Raw genomic sequence first — 11,865 nt, forward strand, 5'->3', positions numbered from 1 at the left:
TTCTGTATGGATTTTGCAGACAGGGTCACATATTTCTTCACATATCTGCCTTTAGTTTGTGAAAAGATATAGCAGGGATTGGGCTGAGGAAGTGATGATATTAAAAACAATCAGCTATATTTGGAGACAATGTGCACAGTTTGATAGCTTGTGGGAAGAAATTGTTCTTTATTTGGGATGTTTGGTCAGAATGTTTCTAAATGTCCTACAGACATGTGACTTCTTAAGTGAACCCAATTGAAATTCAACTACATCAAGTTTATGGACGGTGCCATTCAACTTCATAGCTGATTCATTCCAAAATCACACAAAAGATTGATTACTAGAGAGCAATGAGACACTTTTCAGTGAATTCTTCTGCTTCTGCTTACTTCTAAAAAGAAGACCACAGTAACCTCATATGCAAATAAAACTACAGAGCAGATATTCATTTGACTCATTCTGTGCAACACGCTTTTATTGTGGCAAAACAACAGACAAAACATTTTAGAGCCAATGATTTTAAATTTTTTTCATAAAAAATATTTTTGTAGAAATTAGTTATTAAAGCAACACAAACAACTCCTTTAAACTAAACTTGTAGCTTGTCATATATATATGACTGTGCATGTTACAATCTAAGAAAAAGGTTTGTTTGAATTATTGTGAAAAATGTAAAAAAAAGCCCATAAACCACAGAAAACGGAACCGAAGCACACTGAGATCAGTGTATTGGAAAGTCCCTAGTACTTTCAGTGTTATTTCTGTGCTACTAGCATTTCCATTGGTTGGCTAACCTGATAGTCCCGCCCCAAAGTCGGAATATTGGTTGAGCTGATGCTGATTTTTTTCCGGCTGAATTATTCTGAAGCTGGTTATGCATGAGTAACTGTGACTAATATTTTTTTTTAAATTGTTTTAAACATGTATTTATATATATATATTTTTTTTTTACAAAATAGCAGAAGCCGAAACCCCATTTTTAAGATGTATTCTCGCAGATAAATCCATAGAAGATCCATGTTGTCCCTTCTCACTGTGTGCAAATGATTATATTTCTTTTCTTCATCGCTTCAGAACTGTTTATCTGGATCCCGGTATGATCTCTCAGATGTGATCTAAGCATTTCTTTCCTCTACCGTGTGCACCACCTCAGTGTCGTGGTAAACATATCTGCTAGACATATCCTGGAAGAGAAACAAAGAAAATCAACATTGATTCTTAATTGCTTCTGTTTTAAATGCATTTCGGTGTTGCATGAAATCTGGTTATTTTACCTGGATGTAGTCGACTTCATCAAGAAGGTTTTTTACATTTACAGACGGCCCGGGGATGGGAGGAAAAAGCTTTTTTGGGAGCCTGTAAAAATGAAAACCATAAATAGTTTGATGAAAGTTAAATTCTAAGCAAAATGTCCAGTGGATAGAGTCAATTATGAATTCAATAACAGCAAATATAAATAAAAGTTTAAAATAGATAAGGTTTTGTAAACTAATGTGCCGTATTCTTTATATTCTCTTAACTAATGTAAAATCTTTCAATTTCCTGTATTCTTTACATGTAGCTATTATGGATATTTTATTACTCTAAATATGGTCAATTCTGAATTTAATAATGAAAAGAATGACAAAGTTGTGAATAAATGGTTCTAAACTCATATCCTATATTCTTAAAATATCAGCAAGAACTACATGTTAGGAACATAGGAGATTAAAAGATTTTATTTTCATTTAGAAATATATTATTACCCTAACATTTTTTATATTTTGACTTTGTTCCAGGAACTACTCTTGGACTCAAGTTCAGACTGAAATGCAAACTTTCAGAAAATTAACAAAAATAATGAAAGATAAGATAATAACCTTTTGAAAATGAAAACAATAAACTCAATGGCCAAAATGAACATGGTTTTCAAATAAACCTTTCTGCAAATCATGATTTAAAAATATTATTTTTATGATTGTCCATTTATATGTATATTCTGTATATATATCCAAATCTCACTACCCAATGAGAGCAAAGCACTGTTAAAAATGGTTTGTGCTAGAAAAGCATAGCATCAAATTCATAAACTATGATTTGGGAAAGGTAAGCTATTAAGAATAAATGCTGTTTATTTGAAAGCCTTGTAAAAGTTTAGCCACTGCATTAATGAGTTTTCATTCTCATAGTGTATTTCTTCTTGCTCATTGTTTATTTTTGTTTGTTTCTTGAGAGTTACAACTCTACAACTCAAAGTCTTTCTGATACAAGAGAGACGTTCAGTTGGAAGGGACGTGGGTAACGTGTGATGTTTACTGTGACTTCCTCTTATTTTTAACAGCTCAGTTATTAATAAGAACACATTACATTTTTATGGTCAAGCTGTTTGGGTCCTCACATGCACATGAATATCTGTCAAGTCAGCAGTTCAACAAAAGTGTCCAAATGGGGAATGTTGCTGAATTAGAGATGGCAAGAAAGTGTGAAAGTTTTTAAATAAAATACATTCGGCTTTGCAAGGTTCATTTTGTCACATGTCAAATATTGTTATGTTTCATAGCCTATAGTTATAACTTGGATGTTGAGTCAAGAAGAAACAATAACACTATTCACACTAACATTTGTCAAACCACAAACAAGTGTGTTGGTATGTGTTGAATTGGTAAAAAAATGGGCCGGCCAATACGAGGTGAGCTTTACCAGCATGATCTTACACAAATTCATGACTGTTATATGAGGCTGCTAATAGCAATCGCAGATAAAAAGGCATAAAAGTACAATTGACTTCATGCAAATTTGTGAGAAATGGCCACCTCAGAAAATAGTTACAAATTCATGTCTAGACAGAAATGTCAAGGAAATGATTGGTTGTGATAATGTCCAGCTTTGCCAATCGTGATAACAAAAGTTCCTTTTAGAGAAATGAATAAACACATAAGAAAGAAACTTGCAGTTCTTTTCACAGATAGTATGAGGAAGGAATTGAGATACTGCTGATGAGATGCATGCTTTTTAAGAACCCCATGTATATACTTATCATGCATATTTGTAGCCAGACACGCAACATAGATCACATCTGATCTGTTCCTCGACTTAGCCGAAACAAAACTTTAAGTCATATAGAAAACAGGAAGATTTAGCGTTAACTTCTCATCCAGCGCTTGTCATTTCAAGACAGTCTGCTTTCAACATGTGCAATCAAACATCTTGAGGATCTAGATTTTAACAAAATGGTTTTTTTTTAAATGTATAATATATTGTACATATATCACAGTATTAAAAATTTTTCAATAATACATAACAAATTGTGGCTTTTCATATTGTGATTTTGAAAAAAGTATTAAATAGTACTGGTCAACTTTGACAACACAGTCTGTAATCATCTGTGCAGTGTTTTTTACATTTTGTGAAAAACTGAAATTGGACATTTTTTAGAAGGACATCGACGATATGTAAAATGTGGATGTGTGGATGTGTGTTTTGTTATATTGCATTGTTTTTTCTAGTTCAGTCTTGTGCCATAGGTTTTTGATTCTTAAAGGTATAAACGAATAAGTTTTTTTGAATTTTCAATTTTTCAAGATTCTACTATTTAAATTATAACCACATAAAATCGTCTTGACTTCATGTGAGATCTATGTTATAGACCACTTTACAAGAACATTGGTCGATTAACACTTATTTATTTATTTTGTTTTCATACCATCAACCATTCATAATGAAATCTTTTGTAGTATTTGTTTAACATTTTGATTCAGTTGTAAATGTTCTGTTGCTTATATTTTGTTCAAACGTTTGTGTAGTGTTCAAAAACGGAAACAGGATGTTTTTCTGCAGTGTTGTTGATGTCATCCGAAGTGGTCTATTATTCTTTTTTATTACAGGTGTTTGTGTCTCAAACTGGCAACTGCAGGATTTTGATTCTGTGCGTTTTCTGTTTTGAACTGGATTCCTTACTGGCCAAAACTGGAACAACAATGCATGCTCATCTCTCGAAGGCATGTGTAACGCTCATGAGACGAGCACAAACTCTTGTAATAGTGATCACAATAAAACACGCCTAACCCTGAAACTTTCACTAGTGATATCAAAACGCTGTCTTTCTCATGCTTTTCTCTCACTGCATAAACTTACATTTCACTTACTAATACAGTAGCTCTCAAGTCAGAAGGTGTCAAAGGCATGTGGCAGTCATTTTTCGAGGGATAGTCCATCTTGGTCCACAGAACAAGAATTTAAAGAGTAAGTAGAAATTGATCATGAAAATGACATTTCGTGCAGTGCATTATGTTGCCGTGTTTGAAATTAAGCAGTGTGCCAAGTTGTAAGTCCTAAGGTGAATCATTTATCAAAGTTATTGGCTTGTAAACAAGGGAGTCGACTCTAAATCACACAAATGAGACGTGTCTCTAAGGGCCACGTATCTACGTCACTAGAAATATTCCCCACCTACGTTTTGCTGGGACTGCCGGGAAAACTTCCCCCTCCTACCCCAAAACACTGTTGCTCGTTCGTGATAACAAGGGTGTGCCGTCTAAAACCTGTGTTCAAGGTTGTGAAACTAAGTGCGTTTTATTTAAACTACAAAAGGAAGAACTTCTGAGAAAACAATGGTTTCTATTCATTTTCAAATGACACCAATGGAGTATAACCCCAGGGATTAACTGATTCCTTCAATAATCTTGGCACGTTCACTGCAGGATATGTTAAAAGACTGTCCTTGATAGGGGGAAATACCAACCTTATCTGGACCTGTTAGCTCCACCGAATCACAACCTGTAAGTGTGACTATTTGTTTTTGTCTGAACTTCCAGAAATATTTGTGTTCTGTATCTGTATCTGTATTTAGCTAGTGCATATAACGCTAACGTTGGCATGTACCGTTATTTCTAGGGTATTACAGTTAGTTTTTCTTTAACAATGAACTCTGCTAATTTAAGTGTTCAATCTATTATGGTCTATCTATTATGGTCTTCGGATGTTTCTTCGTCAGACTCAAACTGGTAAGGTAAAGTCCCCGCCATCTCTATCTATACACTGTATATAATATATAACCTGTAAACCATAATCCAGCAATGATGGTATGTCATTCTTCCTTTTGCAGAACACAAAAAAATATATATTTTGAAGAATGTTGACAACCGAACACACTCACTTCCATCGTACGAACACAAAACCACAGAGACAATTCTCAAAATATCTTCTTTTGTGTTCCACTGAAGAAAGAGTCGCACAACAAGGTTGAACCCCATGAGGGTGAAAGAACAAGTACAGAGTGAAAATTTTACTTAAGTAAAAGTACACGTATATGGCCAGAATCATAATCGAGTAAAAGTAAAAATGTACCACATTAAAATTTTCCATGAGTAAATGTAACTATAAAACTATAGAGATACTTGTTCAAACATTTAATCTTTCACAATATGAAGTGAATGAACCAAATGCAATGTTTTATCCTGCTTAAAAACTGATTGTATTTAATTGTATTTAATTTCATCAAACTACAAGACATCCCTATTCTAATATGCAACATGCTACTCAAGGTTGTCAAACCTCTGGTTTAACTTCAGCAAAAGCTGATTTTCAAAACTGTTTTCAAGATAGGCAGATATTTCCTTGGTGAGTGGGAGACAAAGAACACACTTCATCTTATACAAATCCTTATTCATTCCACTACAAGGCGGCCACGGATGCTCTTGATCCTGTGGCGGGTTTTGAACTGTATTAGCAGCTGTATCGTTATCCTCCATCCTCCAACTGATTATTTCTCTCAGGTCCACTGGTCCAGGTCAAGCAAGGTGCTGTGCATTGTGATAACTGATGTGACATGACATCACTTAAAAAGGACCAATGAACATGTCTGGCCAATTTTATTGAATGTTAAAACGAATCTCATTGGCTGAATAAATTACATTTAAACTAAACTGGTTATCAGCGCAATTCAGTTGGTTCATTAGTAGTAAGGGAAGATAGAGGAAAGTGAGACTCCAAAAATGAGAACTTTTTGAGTATAAATAAATTTGTAAGGAGTAAAAAGTACTTTTTTTCCATTTAAAAATGTATTTAAGTAAAAGTACAAGTATTCATTTTTAATTGTACTCAAGTAAAGTACAGAACCCCAAAATAATACTTAAGTAGAGTGATTAAGTAAAATGAATCAAGTGCTTTACTCCTCTGCTGTTTACATTTAGGCATTTGGCAGACGCTTTTTTCCAAAGCGACTTACATTGCTTTATCCTATACATTTTACATAGGTATTTGCATTCCCCTTGGATCGAACCCACAACCTTGCGTTGTTAACACAATGCTCTTACCGCTGAGCTACAGGAAAACTGTTGCTGTTTTCGAAATAATGCAACAATCTATAATCCAGCAACAAAAAAGCATTATAGAGTTTAGAATACTGTACCTTTGACACTTGCAGAGCAACAGAATGGCCAAAAGAAGCATCGGAAGAACAAAAGCAATGACTGTTATCACCCATGGATTCACATGGTACTTGTCTTCAAACGGTCCGACCTCTGATTCAAGAACAGATGACAAAACCAACAGTAAATTCCCAAATGTACTGTTACAGTGTCTTGCGACAGGGTTCACCTGGTTGATTTACAACTCAACTAAATCTTTTTTTATTGATAGATTTTATGTACGTGTCGTCTCATGACCTGACATGATATCAATAAATACACACACTGTGAAAGGTCATTTAGGACGAATATAACTTGTGTTTACGTCAAGTCAGATTTACAGTCATTACGACATTCTGACTTGGAAACAGCGTTCACGTGCTCATCGAAAATTTTAATTACAACTTAAAAACTCTGAATTTTGACTTGAATATCACATCAAAACATTTAAAATGTATTTAGGCATCTTGTAATAATTTTGTTTAATAATTCTATAACTGACTATAGTCAATTTAGACTAATATGTCAAGTTAAACAAATGTACACATATATAAAAACATATAGGACAAGCATGGTGAATACTTTAGCTAAGCATTGAATATATAACATCTTAAATAAAACATTCACTCACCGAGAACGCTGCTCCAGTCACTCCAGTGAATGGCATCACCACAGTTCGAAGTTGGCTTGGCTCGGACTTGAATGGCATACTTCCTCATAACGTCTACGTCCTGCTTAATGTAATACGATTGGCCATCTGGCAAAGTAACCACCTTTAGAAAAAACACACCTTTACAGAGTTTTGCATTTGTGGACAAAATTCCTTCATATGTGAACATGTTTAGCGTTCGTACCTCATCATTAATCTTTATCTCATACTTAAAACATGAAGGGTTCTGAGAAAACCCTTTTTCTTCTGTATGTGTCCAGTTGATTTTTATTTTCGTTAGATCGTTTGAAATCCTTATGTTGTCCGGCGGATCGAGCTTTACTGAAAAGAACGCATTCACATTTAGCTTCACACCTGCTTAGCTTCATGTTGTGGTTTAACTGCAATTCTTCTTACCTATATCGTCTCTGTCAAACCTTTTCCCAATTCTGTACGAGAGCGTTGGAAGAGACATATTGACTTTCAACATGAATCCCGATTCTTCGGGCATTACATGGCCATGGCATTCAACAGCTTGTTTTTCCACGATTTGAAAACAACTTAAAATCTGGTGTGAATTCTTATAGGTTAAGCTAATAAAAAAAACAGAAAATTAATTTTTGAAATATGACGAGATGACAAATCCCAAAGGGATAGTTTACCCAAAAATTTAAATTCTGTCATCATTTACGAAACCTGTGTGCATTTCTTTGTTTTGTTTTGTTGAACACAAAAGAAGATATTTTGAAAAATGTGCGATGCCAAACGCTTTAGGGCACCACGGACTACCCCAGTCGTTTTTATTCCTACTATCAATCAGTGCCCCAGAACTGTTTGGTTCCAACTTTGTTTTTAGCAACGCAATTGATATAGGTGTGAAACATTTTGAGGGCACTTACATGATAACAGACTTTTCATTTTTGGGTGATCCATCCCTTTAAAGTCAAGTGACTTGTAAGGCCATTTTTTACAAATTTAAAGCAGAATTTAAACTGAGGTTTTAACATTGTTTTGTATTTCATCTAAGTATCCATGTATTTCATGTCATGCTATGGATTTTAACCAATGGTTAAGATGTATTAAACTGCTTTTTAAGTGCACACTTACTCAGCCGAGTACTCTGCATTTTCAGGAAGATTGGTTATACTCCAAAAACAGTGGAGGTGATTTGTCATGTTCATAATACAGGTGAACCTCTCAAAGTTGAACTCATGGAGAGCTTTTAAGAAAGACAAGACAAAGATCAAAAGACACAGAAGACTAGGATCATTCAAGAAATATGTGTCAGCAAACAGATAAATGGTTTACTAGATGGTAGCTGATGATGGGTTTCGCATTTTCTGTCATTGGACACATCTCGACAGCAAAACTTCAAAACCTCAGAACTGTTCTTAAGAAAAACTTCTCCAGAGTACTGGAAGGAAAACATGGATGAGTGATTCATAAACATAAATGAGTTATCCTGTAAAAATTCTTATACCTCATGTCCATGGATACATTCCTCCTCTTCATCCTCTGTACCTTACAGTACATAAAGAAACATGAACAAAACACATTTTAATCGGCTGATAAATGATCTCAAATCTACATTATAGCCAATCATCCGAAATAGGGCCGTCACAATATTCATTTTTCATTTCATGAGTATCATTGGCAAAATCGCCACAGTAATGATATCATCACAATATCTAATTTAATGTTTTATTTCCTCTTTGATTTTGTTTTGTTTGTTTTCTCCTTTTTTTGGGCAACAAATAACACTTAAAATTCAAGTGCAGGGATTAGAGAGTTTGTCGGCAACAAACAACAAGAATAACACGGAATCAATTATCACGCTTTTTTATCTCGCGGGTATCGTCAATGCCGATATACCGTGACACCAGTGAAAATTACTAATAGAATTAAAAAAAACAGAGAATCACTCACCAGTATCATCTGCAAAGGTAAAAGACTGCGTGAAAATGAGCACAGATATCAAAATGAAAGTGAAGCAAGGGATTCTTGGTAAACGCTCTCTACAAATCATCTTTGTGAAGAAATGCTCTGTCGGACAACCATTGACAATCTCCCGGACAAATGTCTGTGGACATAAGAACACGAAATACGTGAATGAGGGATTTGTAATGTTAACTGTATTCTGTTACATCGCTACAAAAAAGAATTAAAGCAAAACAACAAAGACAACTTGACATGTGCTGCACTCAATGATGTGTAACAACAACACGTCATGTTGGTTGTTTCCCGTTTGTTTGAAATGTGTGGAAGCATTAGACACTTTCAATCTATATTACTGCTTTAAATAAGATTAACATTGAATGAGAAGATGAATTCTCTCACCTTTAGGCAATATTGTGAATGGTGTACATGCGAGGGATCCGACAGCAGACTTCCCTTCGTGTTGTCTTATTGTAGTTTGAGTGAGAAAACACAGCCCACTCTTTACTGGAAAGCGTTGAGCCAGGAAGCTGAAGGGGAGGTATTAGAGACGTGCTGATATGTCACAAAAAGATCCACGGGGCGTCGGACTCATTGATTGATAGTGTGGTGGCCAATGACAGAGTATGATGTAAGTGAATAAAAGTACAGATCTTGTACAATCCCTTTAAGGAAGTTCAGAGTTTCTAAATGAGGTCTAGCAACGAAATAGGATGTTCTTTATGATCTAAACAAAATCATTTTTTTATTATTTATCAAGTGATTTCTTTGACAATATACATGTGTAACAAAAGTGTCTTTAAGAAACTTGAGTTTTGAGCTGCAAAAGAATTGTATATGCTACGAATGAGCTAATAAAAAATATGGTAATTTGACTCTATTTAAGACAATCAACATATCAAAGTAAAATTAAATCACATCCTTTTAGTTTGCTTGCTTTTGAATGAATAAGATTTTAGGCCAAATACAATTTGTGACATTATTATTCTCCCTTATGTTGTTCCAAACCTGCATCCAACAAGTTGCCTTTTTATTCTAAAAAGAGTTGCGTAAAGAGACATTAAGTCCTAACACGTACACCACTTTCTCATTATTCTTGTCAACGACAGCTTCTTTAACGTTCATTTTGAAAATTCAATGCCGAAATTCAATCTTGCTTGTGCATTGAAAGAAGTGTTGTTTTTTTTGTGAACTTTAAAGGACAGTTCACACAAAAATGTTTTTCACAATTTGCTCACCTTCACATTGTTTCGAACCTGTATAAATGCATGTGTTCTGTTAATCTCATACAGAATATCATACAGGATATCATACACTACCTTAGTAGAAAAATATAGTTTTTTTCTTTTAAAAATATCGTTTTTTATTATGTTATCATGTTTTTGTTGTTTTATTGGGTTAGTAAGCTCTATTTTTTTGTTATTATTGCTTGATTCAAAACAAACCAACTGCACCTTGATTGATATTAATTGGAATGCACAATTAAAAATATCTCATTTTGAAACCAAACTCTTAAATTATGTTTTTTGTTCTTTTGAAAACTAAATGAGATTGAAACGACTGAGATGAAAATGAGATAATTTAGGCAAACAAACAGTTCTGGGGCCCATTTGACGACCATTCCTACTGTGGTAGTCAATAATGTCCAGAACTGAGAATTGCTAACCTTCTTCCAAATGTCTATCTCTGTGTTCATCATAACATAAAATTTATACATTTATGAAATTACATGAGGGTGGGAAAATTATGAAAAAGCTTTTTATTTTTGGGGTGAAATATCCATTTAATTAGTTGATGGAAGTCATATTTTATTATGTTGGTTGTGCCAACTTATAAATACTTAGCATTTGGGATTTTTATGGAAAATTAAAATGATGTAATTATATTTCTTAATATTTATGTGACTAGAGCATTCCAAGAATATTTTGTGTTACGTGGTAACAGTATACTGTAGAAATTAAATGGTTGAGGCCCCTATAGGCTGCTGCAGCATACATAAATGTATTCTTATAAGACCAAATTCATCCACTGATAGACTCATTTTTCTCGATGTTGTGTCGAACCGATAGATGGGGTTCGTCTTGAAAACCTATCAACTTCTTACTAGTTTAGAAAAGGCCAATGAAATAGGCGAATAAAATTTGCATGACGGACTGGATATCCGCATATAAAAGGGAGACGGCGTGCTGCATTCATTCACCTTTTGTTCTTCGGAGCCCTCACAGATGATCGACCAAGAGACTTCAAACTCTACGCTTTATTACTGCTGGAATCTCAAGACGTGATGCAGCGGACTGTCCCTTCCTGCAGCGACCTCCCCTGGGCGTCTCGGGAGTTCCAGATGTGTTCGAGATTTTTCTTTAAAAGAGCTAATTTTTCCAGCGTGGCATGTCCCGCTGTTCCCGTGGGTTCGTCACTCTCATCGAGGAGGGGGACTGACACGATGTCTGCCTTGAGTGTTGGGTTACCAGAATGCTGAGGCAGCCTTTGTGGATTTGTCCTCCGCAGTGTGGGCGGATGACGATTCAGACGTTGCGTTCACGGGTGGCTGTCTTCCCTCGGTACCTCCTGCTCTGCCCAGCCAAACTCCAGGGGGTGCTTGCTGAGTGATGGATGGGATGCCTGTTATTTTCCTCATGGGGAAAGAAGGGCGCCTAAATAGCACACTGACCCTCCTATAGAAGGTGCTTTCTCAGGCATCGCCCTATCTACTGCCAGTCCTACATTCTGCCATTCAATACGCGGGATGATACCGGTTCTACGCAGATTTTGTAAAAGGCGCCATGATGCTATAACCCGGGTGAGCTCTCACTGATAGTGGGCACGTGCGATCTTGGGATTGGTACCCCACGTCAAGGTCCCAAGAGGGTATAGATCGTGGAAGACGCTGGTTCCGCCTTCTCGCGCCCCTTA

General features: G+C 35.4%; 1 protein-coding gene across 2 annotated transcripts; it reads right to left on the reverse strand.

The window, feature by feature from the left end:
* Window positions 1-426: 426 nt before the first annotated feature.
* Window positions 427-9,496, reverse strand: LOC130428258 (interleukin-5 receptor subunit alpha-like). 2 transcript variants are annotated; one of them, XM_056756124.1, is made up of 11 exons: window positions 9,355-9,496; window positions 8,944-9,097; window positions 8,498-8,532; window positions 8,326-8,431; window positions 8,125-8,236; window positions 7,435-7,610; window positions 7,223-7,359; window positions 7,000-7,141; window positions 6,371-6,482; window positions 1,257-1,338; window positions 427-1,166 (listed from the first exon to the last, which is right to left on the reverse strand). In XM_056756124.1, the coding sequence occupies exons 2-11, from the start codon at window positions 9,041-9,043 to the stop codon at window positions 1,098-1,100; spliced, it is 1,071 nt and encodes a 356-aa protein (XP_056612102.1). In that variant the 5' UTR covers window positions 9,044-9,097; window positions 9,355-9,496; the 3' UTR covers window positions 427-1,097. The 2 variants fall into 2 exon arrangements, with proteins under 2 accessions (XP_056612102.1, XP_056612094.1); XM_056756116.1 differs by having other exon boundaries at window positions 8,498-8,538.
* Window positions 9,497-11,865: the final 2,369 nt, after the last annotated feature.

This window comes from Triplophysa dalaica, chromosome 1 (genome assembly GCF_015846415.1).
Source record: "Triplophysa dalaica isolate WHDGS20190420 chromosome 1, ASM1584641v1, whole genome shotgun sequence".
In the NCBI taxonomy this organism is placed as follows: domain Eukaryota; kingdom Metazoa; phylum Chordata; class Actinopteri; order Cypriniformes; family Nemacheilidae; genus Triplophysa; species Triplophysa dalaica.